General features: G+C 35.5%; 1 protein-coding gene across 1 annotated transcript; it reads right to left on the reverse strand.

The window, feature by feature from the left end:
- Positions 1–1,820: 1,820 nt before the first annotated feature.
- On the reverse strand, positions 1,821–2,633 carry LOC308678792 (olfactory receptor 6S1-like; the record flags this gene model as incomplete). The annotated part of the gene is made up of 1 exon (XM_081346023.1): positions 1,821–2,633. One exon carries the CDS (start codon positions 2,631–2,633, stop codon positions 1,821–1,823), a length of 813 nt encoding a protein of 270 aa, XP_081202149.1.
- Between the last annotated feature and the right edge of the window lie 14,011 nt (positions 2,634–16,644).

Genomic DNA, 16,644 nt, shown 5'->3' on the forward strand with positions numbered 1-16,644 from the left:
TCCAGTCCGTTCGCCGCGGCCTCAAAACACTCCTCTTCCACCTGGCTGACCTGGACTGACAGGCATTTTAATTATATTTACAATTTTTAATTTATTTTTAATTTTTAATTTTAATTTATTGCACAGATGATTTTAATTTTATTTTTATCTTAATTTCTGTACTTATTATATGTTTTGTTGTTAGCCGCCCTGAGTCCTTCGGGAGATAGGGCGGGATATAAATCCCATTAATAAATAAATAAATAAATAAATAAAATTATGGATTGTCTGGAAAAGGATAGGCTTACATTGAAAATGAAAGGGAAAGAAGATACAGAATATCTTCAAATATGGGATAATTTTTATAAATGGCTAGAAAAAAGGAGTGGAAAATAGAAATGAAAGCTGTATTACAATTAATGTTAAATATGTGAACCCAGACAACACATTGTTTATTAAACACTATCTTAATTTCTGTACTTATTATATGTTTTGTTGTTAGCCGCCCTGAGTCCTTCGGGAGATAGGGCGGGATATAAATCCCATTAATAAATAAATAAATAAATAAATAAATAAATAAATAAATAAATAAATAAATAAATAAATAAATAAATAAAATTATGGATTGTCTGGAAAAGGATAGGCTTACATTGAAAATGAAAGGGAAAGAAGATACAGAATATCTTCAAATACGGGATAATTTTTATAAATGGCTAGAAAAAAGGAGTGGAAAATAGAAATGAAAGCTGTATTACAATTAATGTTAAATATGTGAACCCAGACAACACATTGTTTATTCAACACTAAAGATTGTAACTATAAAAACTTGATAAAATATCTATAAAAATATTTTCCTGTTTTATATTTTAATCATTTTTGAATAAACTATTTAAAAAATAAAATAAAATGATACAGGCTAGACATGTGGTTTTTTTGCAACACAATAGTCTTCTAGAATTCTCAAGGTACTGGTCTGACAGCAAGAAATGGATGAAGTCTGCAGCTATTTTATCTTATATGTTAAATATGAAATATGTAGTGCAATGTTGCTATACAATGTCACCATATTTGTATTTGTGTCACATAGAAAGACATAAGAATTTTATGAAGTTCGAATACTGCATTAGACATTTTTGTCATTTTGTTGAAAATTCTAGTTTCTCCAAAAATCTGGGTATGAATATTTAAATGTATAAAGCAAATACTCTGTATATATTTGTACATGGCCTAAATTTGTAATTTACCTGAAATATAATTTTCCAATAATGTAAAAATGGATAAATTTGTAATCATATAGTATAGCCATTGAAAACAATGAGCTTAGCTAAGACAACTCATAAAAAGTAATGCTATCATTTGAGGATTAACAGAAGAAGAAGACAAAAAAACATGTTTTCCCATTCATATATATATTGAAGGAGTTTTTTATACCTACTCCAGGAATGACATTACTTTGTTCCCATGTACAAAGCATAATTGAGCCAGGAACATTGAACACCCTTCCCTCGCCATTTTTTTCTTTGGAAACATTCCCCTCTCCCTGATGTCAGAACTATCATGTAGAGTCATCACAACCTGAGGGATGCCATGGGAGAGTGGGAAAGATTTGCAGCATCATTTTTTCCCCTCCAATCACCATTGTTAAAGGTAAAATATGAAAGCTAAACTTTACTCATGGACAGTGAAGATTTGCACAGGAATAGGCACTTCTGAATTCAATGGAGTCAGCTTCTGGATAAATTTTATACAATTGCAATCTTAAATGCATGAGGGCATTGTAGGTGATCTTTGAAAGCAACCCTCTTCTGTGGACACATAATTTCATTCATTTTGTACTATTATTACACACAGTGCAAAGATCTATTCCCCTTTTTTAGAACTTTAAGATTAATCATTGGGGATATTTTCTTCCTCATAAAGTGTGCCAAAGCTTCCTTAACTTGCTTGTTTCTCAGGCAATAAATGAAAGGATTCAGTAGTGGAGTTATCACTGTATTCAGAATGCTGGCCATTTTGTTGAGATCTAATGAGTGGGTTTTTTGTGGCTGAACATAAATGAAAATAGAACTTCCATAGAATAGAATCACTACAATTAGGTGTGAAGCACACGTTGAAAATGCCTTCTGGCGGCCTTTGGCTGAGGGGATGTGAATTACTGTTGCAATGATAAAAATATAGGAGATCCCTGTTACCAGCAATGATCCTAAAAGGAGCAAGGCTGAATTTACAAAATTAATGATCTCAATAGTTTTTGTATCAGAGCAGGCCAACTTTAGTAGAGGATCAACATCACAAAAGAAATGGTTGATGGTGTTAGAACCACAGAAGTGCACCTGGCCTAACAAGGTGGTTGGTGTGATCACAACAAAATAGCCCCACATCCAAGAAGCGGCTAGAAGTTTGATGCAAAATGATGTGTTCATGATAGCTGTATACCTCAGTGGATTGCAAATGGCAATATAACGGTCAAATGACATGACTGCCAAAAGGAAGAACTCTGAGGAGCCTGCTGAGAAGTAGAAGTAAGCTTGCAAAATGCAATTTTGAGAGGAAATTGATTTTCTTTGATTCATGAAGTTGACTAGCATTTTGGGAATAACAGTGGTAGTGTAAAGAGTCTCTAAAAAAGATAAATTGGCAATAAAAATGTACATTGGGCTATGGAGGCTGTGATCATAGCATACCAATATAATAATAACAAGGTTGCCCAGCAAAGCAATAGTATATGTAATGCAAAAAGAAGCGAAAATCAGAGGTTCCAGTCTCTTGGTTGCAGAGAATCCAAGTAGAATGAATTCTGTCACAGTTGTTTGGTTCTTCATTATACTATCAGCTGATGGAGTCAACCATCAATGACTTCTTCAACTGTGAAACTCCTAGATATCATCAGAAAGACATATTCATTATGAGCAAAAGAACTATAGATGTATATAATAAAAAATCAAGAACTAATTTTTTCTAAGGAAACTATTTACGAGCATATACTTTAGACTTCCTTAGATATATATATTTTCCCATGTATTATGTCTTATTATACCATTTAATAAATAGAATATATTTATTATTCAATATATAATCATAATAGTAATAGTAAAGTTGGAAGGGACATTGGAGGTCATCTAGTCCAACCCCCTGCTCAGGCAGAAAACCCTATACCATTTCAGACAAATAGCTCTCCAGTCTCTTCTTAAAACTTCCAGTGTTGGAGCATTCACAGCTTCTGGAGGCAGGTTCTTCCACTGGTTAATTGTTCTGTCAGGAAGTTTCTCCTTAGTTCTAGGTTGCTTCTCTCCTTGATTAGTTTCCATCCGTTGCTTCTTGTCCTGCCTTCGGGCGTCACATTTCTGTTTTCACAAAGCCTAACATTAAACCCATCCAAAATCATAGCAACTTCTTTTTACCATAATTATATAGATATATAGACATACAAAGGGATGCGGTGGCTCAGTGGGTTAGGACGCTGAGCTTGTCTATCAGAAGGTTGGCAGTTTGGCGGGTCAAATCCCAACTGCCGCATAACAGAGTGAGTGCCTGTTACTTGTCCCAGCTTCTGCCAACCTAGCAGTTTGAAAGCATGTAAAAATACAAGTAGAAAAATAGGGACCACTACGGTGGGAAGGTAACAGTGTTCCATGCGCCTTTCGAGTCTAGTCATGCTGGCCACATGACCATGGAGACGTCCTCGGACAAGTGCTGGCTCTTCAGCTTTGAAACAGAGATAAGCACCAGCCCCTAGAGTTGGAAACGACTAGCACGCATGTGCGGGGGAACCTTTACCTTTACCTATAGACATACATAATATTTCAGAGCCTGCATATTTTAAATATCATGCAGAATGAATTGTTTTGACACCTAGATAAGTGGGTCTTTGCTAACTATCATAACATATTGCGGGACTGAAAAGAAAAGTGAAAAAAAAGTTTTATTATGGATTCCATACATTCAAAAACAAGTCATGTTCTCTTTTTTGTCTCCACCTGTTTCTGGTGGAGAAAAAAGGGAAGTTGAAATTCAGCTGAAATTCTGTTTTCAATGCAAATAATAAAGAACAGAAAACTTGTTTTTTACAACCTATTATGTTACATAAGAGGTGTTTCAGAAAAAAATGGTTCTATTACTGTATTTATAGAAAAGAGAATTTTTGACATATTTGATAAGTCAGTTGATCTATATTTGCTATATAAATATGGAATATTTATTAAATATAAATATTCATATTTATTTGACAAATGTAAATAAAGCTGGTTAATTGTAATATTTAAGACACCAAGCTAGAACCTGGAAAACTGTGAGTTTTAGACCCTTAAGCCCAATGTCAGCTTAGTGACCTTGGTCCAGTCACTCTCTTTCAGCCCTTGGAAGAAAGCAATGACAAGCCACTTCTGAAGTCTTGATGGAAAAACTGGAGCAAGTAATCCAGGAAGTTGACTTGAACAAACAAACAAACAAACAAACAAACAATTCTGTTGTTTCTCAAAACTAATACTTATAAAACTGGTAGACAAAAATCTGTATATAAGATAATGTGTGCAGAAAAACATAAGTATTAGTGACAAAAACTTCCTACAGCAACCTGCTTTACAAAAAAACAACTATTCTATGTTCCAAAATGATATAAAAATTGTGCATAAAAATGTATACAAGTCCTTTATCTATGCTCTTAAAATCACAAAATCAGACAGAACAAATTTAAGATAGGAATGTAGATGGGGAGAAACTAAAGAATAGCAATTTGTTAATTTCATTTTCCTCTATATTTCACTTTGCTATGCATAAATTATATACAGTGAAATCCATACAAATTAACAGAAAAAAATAACATAAAGTATTGTATGTATTTCACACAATATATTTATCATATATGCATATGCATTCCACATTAATCTTATATTCAAATTCAAATCTGACATCTTTGATTAAACATTATAAAGTACTGAGTCTTTTGTGAGAAACCTAAAGGCTGTTCTCACTAAATAAACTTATCCATTGTTTAAACAATAATGGTTAATCAATAAATCCAATTTTCTCATTTATGTAATTTACTGAATAATAAAATAATCAATCATTGACTGGATTACTTTAATATATCAGGCTATATCAGTGGTTTGCTGTTCTATGGCATAGTGATATTTTATGGAAAAGTTTAAATTGAAAAAAAAAACAACACACATTTTTTTTGAAAATGCATAACATCACCCAGTTTCTCCTTTTTTTACACATGCATGCAGACAAATAGACATATGTTTATTGTCCTTTGCTAAATTGACATTTTCCAGTATCCCAAATCCAAATCTTACAAATATCAACACAAATCAGCAAACATTCTGTTTTTTCTGTAATAAACCTTAAATGGAACATAAATATATAATTCTTAGGTGTTCAGAAGTAGAATATTTTCAGTGTTTCCCAAAGAAGATATGATTCATATTGTTTTAATGAAAATTTATAGAGAAATTAATACTTCTTGAAATTGTGCTGTGTTAGATTTCTTATTTGTAAAATTTGAAGTTCAATATTTACCTGTGAGTTGATGAAAATAAATCTTGATTATTAATCAATAGTGAAAATGCTAAACAATATCTAAAACCACAAGAATAACTAAAAACTTAAAGAAGATCCATTAGGTATCAATAGATCAAACAGATAATGTAAAGGAAGAAAGAGAAAATATAACTTAAAAAAGAAAAAAAAGAAAAAAATCCTCTTTTATCAAGTGATTGAAATAATATTTCACAAAAGCCTCATTTAAAAACAGTGTTAGATGAAATAACAACAAAAAAACCCCTTGCAATATCACTGATGTTAACATGATAATCTCCCATTCTGTATCTTTGTTGTCTCCTTTATGAGAATTGCAAGAATTGTAAGGGGAGATGTAAACATCTCTTTATCAGTTTAAAATAACTTTATTATATGTCATAAATTACTACTTTTCAAATTTCTTTCATTGTACTTGCCTGCATGTTTCCATTATTAATGGAATAGATAGAAATGTTCATCTATCCATGTGCATGTTTCTGTATAAGAGAGAATTTGGAATGTCTTGGAAAGTTTTGAATTATTGATTAGAATGATTACAAAGCTGCTAACATAATGCAACTGTTCTCTCTTTTTTTAATGATAGACATTGAACTCATATTTACTAGTTAAAAATATATGGGAAAAGTTAACTGAATGATTCCCAGAAGAATAAATTAGATTACCTCTGCAATTACTCCTACCAAGTTGATTCAAGATCATGATGCACACAGTAACAAAGAAAATATGGTATCATTGGATTAAAGAGTTGAGAATGGAGTTTCTGCCCAGTGCATTTTTTTTCAAGACATAGTAATACATTTAGAAATATCTTCCAATAAAATCCCAATCTTCTGACAGGTTCTGATGTTGCTACTCTAGATTTCATTTCACATCAGGTTATCTGGGGTTGTGCAAATGTTACATATACTATGAGGCTACAGCACCATTGATTGTTATTGCATGTGGATCTTTGTTTTTTTATGCATCATACTTACTTAAAAATCTGAAGAAAAGGATGAAAACCATTAAAACTGCAGCAAGTTGTAGCAAGAGCCACTAGTTAGATTCAGTTTTAAATTGTTAGTTTTATCTGATTTATGACAAACAAAAAAGGAATGAAGCATTTGCATTAAAATACAATGTATTATTGAAGAATAATACATTCCAGAGATGAATAATAAAAAGTAAAGTTTTTTCTTAAATAATCAACTTTGTAGACATTTTTTTTTCTGACAAATATATTTGGTGTATGTAAAATTAGTCTTGATTTGTTTCATTACATCTTGCCTTCTTCTGTTAATATCTCTCTCTCTCATCACATTTGAAAAGCATCTCTCTTTGTGAAAAAGTTTTGGTGGGTAGTTTAAAATTATAGCACAACACAGAACCCATTATCAGCAGTTTGTTTCAAGAAAGATGGAAAACTAAATGAGCTATTATTATTATTATTATTCCTATTTTATATGGTTGTATATTCTGGAACTTACTGTAAACTCCAACTTCCTGTTCTAATATTTAAGGCAACTTACAACATTGAAATAAAGTCATTAAAACCAGTAAAGGAAATAACTAACCATTGAATAATTGTCAAAAGAGATATGTATCTATTACCTTCACAAATACTGGGTGAATAAGAGACAAATAAGCCTTTTTAGGAATTACATTCCACAGTCTGAGATCCAATAGGAGATCATATCAGAAAGTCCTTTGTCTACTAGTACCTTCAGGAAGGCCTCTCTCATTTGTTCATATATGGAAAGGAGGTCCCACAGATAATAAGACTCTAGGCCTTAAAAATCACCCTTAACACCTACATTTTTAATAACTGATATCTTACCAACTGGTATTCTACTATGTAGTAGCCATGCAGCTCTTTAGGTAACGGCATTCTCTGATCTGTGTATTTTTAACCAGTCAGTAGCCTAGCCACTGCTTTTTATTCCAGTAGCAACAATAACTGAAGTTGTACCACAAAATATCTCTTTAGTTGTAGCCAGCTTGAAAAGTGTCACAGATGCAACACTTTTCATAATTGCACAAATAATTGCACAAATGCACTCTTACCACAAGCATCATATTTACATTGATTTGTGCTTAGATTGTAAGCCACCCTGAGTCTTTGGAGAAGGGCGGGATATAAATGGGATTAAAAAAAATATCCAGTTGCCCTCAACACACTCAAATCCTGATTTTTCTGAAGGAATACAGCCCTATTCAGAATACCCTTCATCTGGTCCCAGAATCTAGTCATTCTTTACCAACAACAGCTCTGCATACTGAAATTAATGATTATTCCAATATCTCAAGTTTTAAGCTATTATATGGCTTAAAGCTATTGTATGGCTTAAGCTATTATATGGCATCTTGTATCTGCTTAGACATGTTTTGTTGAGTATTGATAACTAACAGGGTTCTCTGGTGCCCTTCTCAGGTTGGAATGGAGTTTCCCTTTTCCACTTCAGGCTTGTTGTTGTTAGTTGCGAAGTCGTGTCCGACCCATCGCGACCCTATGGACAATGTTCCTCCAGGCTTTCCTGTCCTCTACCATCTTCTGGAGTCCATTTAAGCTCACGCCTACTGCTTCAGTGACTCCATCCAGCCACCTCATTCTCTGTCGTCCTCTTCTTCTATTGCCCTCAATCTTTCCCAGCATTAGGCTCTTCTCCAGTGAGTCCTTCCTCCTCATTAGGTGGCCAAAGTATTTGAGTTTTAGCTTCAGGATCTGGCCTTCTAAAGAGCAGTCAGGGTTGATCTCCTCTAGGACTGACTTCAGGCTACCCTTAGAAAAAATATGTAAAACTTTCTTAACAATTATAATGTATTACTTTGCTATCAACAGAAACTTTTTTTTACTGATGAAATTATAAGATTATTCTAGAGGGTTAAGTAGGAATGGGAAAGAATCTAGGTATCAAATTTAATGTTGGAGAAGAGCTAAAGATTGCATGATAAATGAAGACACACAGGGTAAGGCAAAATCGTAGAAATTTGCAGTGCCAAGGAAAGGAGAAATGGTGGGGGGACTAACTATCTTTATTTCAATCTTGCACTATAGTTTCCAATATTAAAATTACAGGAGACTCAGAATGGATTTGTGGTTCTTATGCAATCATGGTAGTAGGTGATAATAAACTCACATGGATAAATTTGGACTGGAAAAATGAACTAGGTTTGACCTTCTATTACTCTCACAACAGTTCAAGAATAGCAATAGTACTTGGTACCAATCTTGTCTACAGTAATTTACTTTTCTTCAGTATGAACATAGAACAGTAGGTCAGAAGGGACCTCATGGGTCTTCTACACCAATCACTTGCCCATGGCAAATCTTATAACATTCTGGACAAACGGCTGTCCAGTTTCTTCTTAAAAATCTGCAGTGATGGAGCACCCACAACTTCCAGAGGCAAACCATTCCACTGATTAATTGTTCTCACTGACAGTGAAATTTCTCCTTAGTTCTAGATCTCTCTTTAATAATCTTCCACCTGTTACTTCTTGTCCTGCCTCAGGTGCTTTGGAGAATAAGTTGACCTCCTCTCCTCTGTGACAGGCCCTCAAGTACTGGAAAACTGCTATCATATCACCTCTAGTCTTGTTAGACTAGACAAACTACTTCTCTCAATTCTTCATCATATGGTTTAGCCTCCAGACCCCTTATCATCTTTATTGTTCTTCTCTGCACTCTTTCTAGGATCTCAATATCTTTTTGGGGGGCCAGAATTGGATGCACAATTCTAAATGTGGTCTCACCAGTGCAGGATAAAGTGGTAGTATCATTTTATGTTTGTTTCTACTTCTACTTCTGTTTCTGTTTCTGGTTTTCTTTTTGTTTGTTTGTTTTTCATTAAATATATATATTTATGTATAAGTGCAATAAGTTATCTTAGGACAATCTAGTTTTTTTGTTTGTTTTTTGTTTTTTTTTTTTTTCTCTTGTGACATATGATCAGTGTAGTCTTGTACCCAGTCTTTGGTCTTTGTTCAAATATCTTTGCTTGTGTTTAATTCCTTTTTTCTCTGTCCTCCATGACTCCCTCACTTATTTTACTTTTTGATAGTTCTTTTTTCCTTGCTTTATCTTACTGATTCATTTATCTGATATTCATTTAGTTTAGCTGAGAAAATGCTGTATATCCTGTATAATTTTTTTTTCCAAATCCAGTTTGTCATTCAATAGAATAGAATAGAATAATAATTTTTATTGTCACTTTGAATGTACACTAATTGGCATACATTAAAATGAAATTTTGTTATGTACAGCTCTCAAAGGATCACCACCTCCAATATACACTACATAAGTATGACAAAAATAAATAAATAAATAAATAAATAAATAAATAAATAAATAAATAAACAAATAAATATGCATATACCCACGTATATTATATGACACAGCAAAACAACACAGTTTTGTTTGGTTTATGTATACGTATGCATGGTGAGAAAAATGAGTCTTGAGAGTTTAGCAGATGAATGGCGTAGGGAACAAAGCTATTATAGAATCATGTAGTCCTAATAGAAATACTTTGAAACCCCTTCCCAAAGGGAAGTGACAGAAATGGACCATAAAACGGGTGTGTTGGGTCACTAGCAATGCTTTGAGCTCTATGTGCATAATATTTATAAGCAGCTTCCTGAATACCAGGAAGTGAGCTTCCTATGATTTTCTTAGCTATCCTTACCATTCTCTGAATGGACTTTCTATCTGAGGAACTGCTGCCACCAAACCAGACAGTGATGCAGTTTGTTAAAATGTTCTCAATCATTCCTCTGTGAAAAGTGGCCAGGACAGAAAAAGAAAGATGTGCTCTCCTCATCCGATGCAGGAAATGCAGATGTTGGTTTGCATGCTTCACTAAGGATGACATGTGGAGAGACCAATTCAGATTGTTAGTTTTTTTTTTTAAATTGAAAAGTTTTAACATAGTTTATCTTTAACAGTCCCCCCTCCCCCTCCCCTCTCCCTCCCTCCCTACCCCTCCCCCCCTCCCCCCCGACTTCCCAGAGCTAAATACAAGGTATAGAAAAAAAACCAATCATAAGCAACCATATACTAACAACCATAAACTCTAAAATCCATCACTCTCTAGCTTATACAGGATAATACAAATCTTAATGATATTAAATATATATAGAAAAGAAAAAAGAAAGGAAAAAAAGGAAATAAAGAAAGAAAAAAACGAAGGAAGACTTATTCAAATGCTACATGAAACTTCTTAACCCTATATTTGTTCTGAATGTACTCAACCCATTTTCTCCATTCCATAATATAACGTTCTTGCAAGTGATCTTTCAAGTAAGCCGAAATCTTTGCCATCTCTGCCAGGTCGGAAACCTTTAAAGTCCATTCTTCTATAGTCGGCAGTTCCTCTTTCTTCCAATACTGACCTATTAAAAGTCTTGCTGCCGTGATTAAATTCAACATCAACTTAGTGTCCACAACCGTAGCATCTGTAATTATTCCCAGCAAGAAGAGTTGCGGACAAAACTTTATCCTTTGCTTGAAAATCTTCTGCATATTCCACCAAATTTTTATCCAAAAGGCCTTAACCTTTTTACAAGTCCACCATACATGAAAATATGTTGCATCTTCATCACCACACCTCCAACATTTTGGTTGATAATTCGGATACATACTTGCCAGCTTTTTAGGATCTAAATGCCATCTATAAAACATTTTATAAAAGTTCTCTCTTAGATTTTGAGCTTGTGTAAATTTTACATTCCTCACCCAAATCTTTTCCCACATGTCCATTGTAATAACTTCTTGAATATTTTGGGCCAAAAAGTATAATCCTTTTCATGCAAGTGTGTATCACGCCAAATGTCTCGCAATTCCAAATCGTCCTTCATTTCAAAAAAAGACTTAGGCAATCTGGCATGGCACGGAATACGCTTAAAAAAACCAGCCTTATCCATCTGTACGTCCAAAACGCCATTCCAATCCCCCCATAAAAATAAACGATTTGTAATCCAACTGAGTAAGCTTTGTATGAAGTAAGCTAAAAAAGTCAGCCTGTTGTTGTTGTTGATTAGGAGCATACAGTCCAACTAAAAGCATTTTTTTACCTTCTAACAACAAATCTATCATTACGTATCTTCCATGTTTATCTGCTTCAATTAAGTCCGCTGTTATAGCACTTTTAACATAAACAACCACTCCATTTTTCTTATTCATTGCAGAGGCAACAAATTGCGTACCCAATCTTGAATTCAGTAAAAACTTTTGGTCCATAGCCCTAATATGCGTTTCTTGCAAACATATAACATCAGTCTTAAATTGTTTTAAGTATTGAAAAACTTTCTTCCTCTTCTGAGGCGAATTTAGTCCATTAACATTCCAAGTTAAGAATTTAGTCGCCATTCTTGTCACCCCGAAGCTTCTGGAGCACCTCTCCAATGGCCCTATCTTCTTTGGGCCGCGCTCCTCCCACTGCCTCGCTGTAAATACGCTTTGAAAGTTCCATAAACTTCTGCTGGTTTTGTTCTTTTATTTGTTTTGCTCTTTTTAAAGCAGCACGCGTCACCCTTAGCTCTCCAGCATCAGCCAACAAAGTTGTAAATTGATCCCTTCCAGCACCATCCTCCTCTGTCTGACCATCTTCAGCCTCATGAGGTTTTTCTTCACCAGATCCCTTTGCCGCTTCCAAAAGTGATAGTGGGGTTGCTTTTAAAACATTGTTGTAGAAATCACGCGCCTGTGCCACAGTAACCAGGCGGTATCTTTTACCTTCATACATCGCCACCAGCCCAACTGGAATCTCCCATCTGAACCTTATATCACGTTGCTTAAGTTCCTGCACAATAAATGCAAAGTCCTTTCTTCTCCTTAAAATCTTTGGAGGGATTTCCTTTAGGACCAAAACTTCTTGGTCAGCAACCACTACTTTGGTATCGTAGGCAGCTTGAATAACTTCATCTCTGATTTCTCTCTTTGTAAAATAAACCACCACATCTCTAGGTAACTTCCTCTGTCTGGCAATCCATGAGTTAACACGAAAAACTTTATCCATACATCCCTTTATTTCAGATGCTGGCTGACCCAATACTGCTTCCAGGGCTTCAGAAATCAGCTGCTTTAAATCTTCTTTAATATTTTCTTTTAAGCCTCTGATTCTAACAGCATACTGCATCTGGTGAAACTGAACAAGGCTTAACTCTCTGTCCATTTTGTCTCTTAAGTCTTCATTCTCCAATACCTTTACTTCTAGTACAGCATTTTTTTGAGTCAAATCTTCCACTTTTTCTTCCAGACCTTGCACACATTCAGCCACACTTTCCACTGTAGACAAAATGTCTACCCTCATCGCACTAAATTTCTCTTCCATCCTCTCTTCTATTCTCTCCTCCATTTTTGCCAATTTATCACCCAATGTTACTAAAATTACCTGGGCATGTTTTTCAAGGGCATCTTGTAAATCCTTCGATGTCAATGCAGCAGGAGGAAGCAAGGTTTGCAACGATGTCTGTTGCACCGGAGAAGTTCCAGCACTCCGAAGAGTTTTTGAGGGAGGTTTAGCCGCCATCTTTTACTTTCACTTGTGACGCACTTTCACTTTAAGTTTAAAAAGTCCATTAAGCTCGAGAGTAAAAATAAAGATCCTCTTCACCTTTTCCTCTTGTACCGCTCTGCCTGCTCCTTTTATTCCAGGGTCTTTCCTTTTGGCAGGGGTGGTCGTAAACGCCTGGCTCTGCTCCAAGAAATCCGGAGCAGAGACGCTGACCAGCTGGGAGCAACCCAGGCTACGGGGGAGTTCGATCCTTCAGCCGCCCAAGCTTTAAACTCAGGCGGCCCCGGAGAACTCGACCCCTACCTGGGGCCTCACCCCCTCCTCTTCTCCCGAGGAGGGGGCTTCAAATTCACCCGAACAGCTGATCGGCGCTGTTTTGGGTGAAATCTACACAGCTGAGCCGTGGGCAGCCCGAAAAGGCTGTCTCCGGCGCTCCGCCGCCACCGGAAGTCCCCAATTCAGATTGTTAGTTATATGCATCCCCAGATACTTAATATGTTGACCATCTCTACAGCTGCATCCTTGATACTGTGTAGAGTATGACTATGCTGGCTCTTTCTAAAATCTGCAGTGATCTCCTTTATTTTATCTACATTTAGAACCAGGTTATTATTATTGCACCAGTCCACCAGAGCCTTCACCTCTTCCCTATAAGCATCTTCATTGACATTTTGGATAAGACCCACCACCGTCATGTCATCTGCATACTTCATAATATGATTTGAACCAGATTTGGCAAGCAATCATGGGTTATCAAGGTGAACAGTAAGTGGACTCAAGACCCAGTCCTGTGGTGAACCCGTACTCAAGGAAATAGAATTTGAAACTTTATTTTCAACTCACAAAACCTGGGGCCTATTAATAAGGGAAATCAAGTATCCAATTACATAAAGGAGTATTAAAACCTAATAGGCCCAGTTTGTTCACCAGATGCTGAGGGATGATTGTGTTGAATGCTGAACTAAAATCAACAAACGGCATTCACACATCAGTATTCTTCTCCTCCAGGTGCGCCAAGCTAAGATGAAACACAAAGGGAAGTGCATCTTCTACAGAGTAGTTCTTCTGATAGGCAAACTGTGATGAGTCAAATGTAGGGGAAAGGCATGAAACCATATAATCTTTTACCAATCTCTTAAAGCACTTCATCATAAAATGAATGCAACTGGTCGGTGATCATTAAGGCATGTGATTATAGTTTTTTGAGCACTGGTACAATGATTTTAGCCTTAAAACATGATGGAACCATGGCCTGATGCAATGAGAGACTGAAGATGTCTGTGAGAACAGTGGCCAGCTGGTCAGCACACTCCTTAAGTACTCACCCAGGGATATTATCAGGATCCACAGCTTTCCAAGTGTTGACTTTCTGCAGGACTTTCTGAACAGCAGTTGTATCAAACCTGAGCACCTGCTCATCAGGAAGGGGAACAATCTTCCTTACTGGAATATTGTTTGTGGCCTCAAACTATCCAAAAAACATATTTAGCTTGTTTAGAGACTGCATGACACCTTACATGTCAGGGAAGCTGCCTTATAATCAGTAATTACCTTAGTACCTTGCCATATACATCTCGAGTCCATAGGATCTTGAAAGAAATTCTACATTTTGTGACTATAGGCCCACTTTGCTGATTTTATAGCACACCTCAAATCAACTCTTGCTCTTCTAGGTACTACTATATCACCTGATTTGAAAGCTGTGTTTCTTACCTTCAACATTGCATAATATATGCTGTAGTTTTATTTGCCCTTTCTCAATGCTTTGGAGACTCGCATCTTATTTGTGAGTTTAGGGTTCAGGCCTAAGGAAAATTGTGAGCTAGCAGAAAACTAAGAGTTACTCGAAATAATTATTTAAGCTCTAACTAAAATTACTGCTAATACATATTTTCCTTGCAACATAAATAGATGATTCTCCTTGAGTATTATATTGAGTATTATATATAAGTGGAATGTAGAGCATCTTGGATGAAGAAACGCTGGCTTTGGAAAATTCTACATAGATGTAGATTTATAGATGATATGAACATTCATTCTGATTGAAAACACTATTCACCAGTTGTGATTTAACTTTCTGGACCTATTGTCATGCTCTAAATGGCAACAAAGCAAAACTGAGCCAAGGAGGATGGGGGAGGAAGAAAGATTAAAAACTATTTCATGTTTGATTAGGTAGAATACTTTCATGGAGGGATATTTTTTTTAAAAAAAAAAGATTATTCAATTTGATCATTCTCATCCAAAACTGTTATTCTGACTTCACTACCATTGACACTTTAAATGTAAGAAGGTTAACCTATCATGTAATGAACCAAGATGTTCTCCTTGAATCTAGAAATTTGAAGGATGACATGGTATCATTGGTATCATTAGTTAACCCAATTATAGGTAGATATCCTCCATGGTGTTGCAGTGGTTAGAATGCAATATTGCAGGCTAACTCTGCCAACTGCCAGGAATTCAATCCTGACCGGCTCAAACTTGACTCAGCCTTCCATCCTTCTGAGGTCAATAAATTGAGGACCCAAATTGTTGGGGGCAATATGATGACTCTGTAAACTAGCTAGAGAGTGCTGCAAAGCACTATGAAGTAGTATATATTGTAAGTTTAAGTGCTATTGCTATTACTATCCTTGATACAGTACTTGATTGTTTTATGCAGGGGACTGTATAACGGGTCACTAGTTTCTATTTGTAAAGAATTACAAGGACATTTGAAAATCATGTGGAAATGGTCAGAGCTAAGTTTCAGGACCAAAGAACAAAAACTGAACTCTGTAGGTAATCCCTTGGTTAAAACATACAAAAAGAAATGTCTTGCTTGTACAACTTTATGTTAGTCAGTATCCAATGTGTAGTCATAAAACACATCAAAAAATTGCACAAATTTTGTCACAATGTTGATAAAAACATAAAGATTATTTTGGAAGAGCAATTCATTTTATGAACAAAATTTTTAAATAGTCAGAAAACAAAGTAGAAAAAGTTTTACAGAAAACAAAATAACCTACAACAGGGGTGTGAAACTGCCAACCCACAGGCCAGTTGCATCAGGCATAGGCCATGCCCATCCCAGCTCCAGCAATGTGAAAAAAGTTGTAACATCTCATGTGATGCAGCGAGTTTGACACCTGTGACCTAGAACATTTGAATTGCTGAGGGTTACATCCTCTTAAAACAAAGCAAATATTATTCTGAGTTACTAATCTTCTAATGAGTAATAACATAGAATAACAGAGTTGGAAGGGACTTTGGAAATCTAACCCACAGCTCAAACAGGAGACCCTATACCATTTCAGACAAATGGCTGTCCAGTGATGGAGCAACCATAACTTCTGAAGGCAAGCCGTTCCACTATTTAATTGTTCTCACCATTAGGAAATTTCTCCTTAGATCTAGGTTGCTTCTCTCCTTGATTAGTTTCCATTCATTGTTTCTTATCTTGTTTTCTGGTGCTTTGGAAAATAGGTTGACCCCTTTGCCTTTGTTGGCAGTCACTTAAATATTGGAACACAGCTATCACATCTCCTCTAGCCCTTCTTTTCACCATACTACACAACCCAATTCCTGCAATCATTCTTCATCAGTTTTAGCCTCTATCCCCCTAATCATCATTGTTGTTCTTCTC

This window comes from Vipera berus (genome assembly GCF_964194415.1).
Source record: "Vipera berus genome assembly, chromosome: Z".
NCBI lineage: Eukaryota > Metazoa > Chordata > Lepidosauria > Squamata > Viperidae > Vipera > Vipera berus.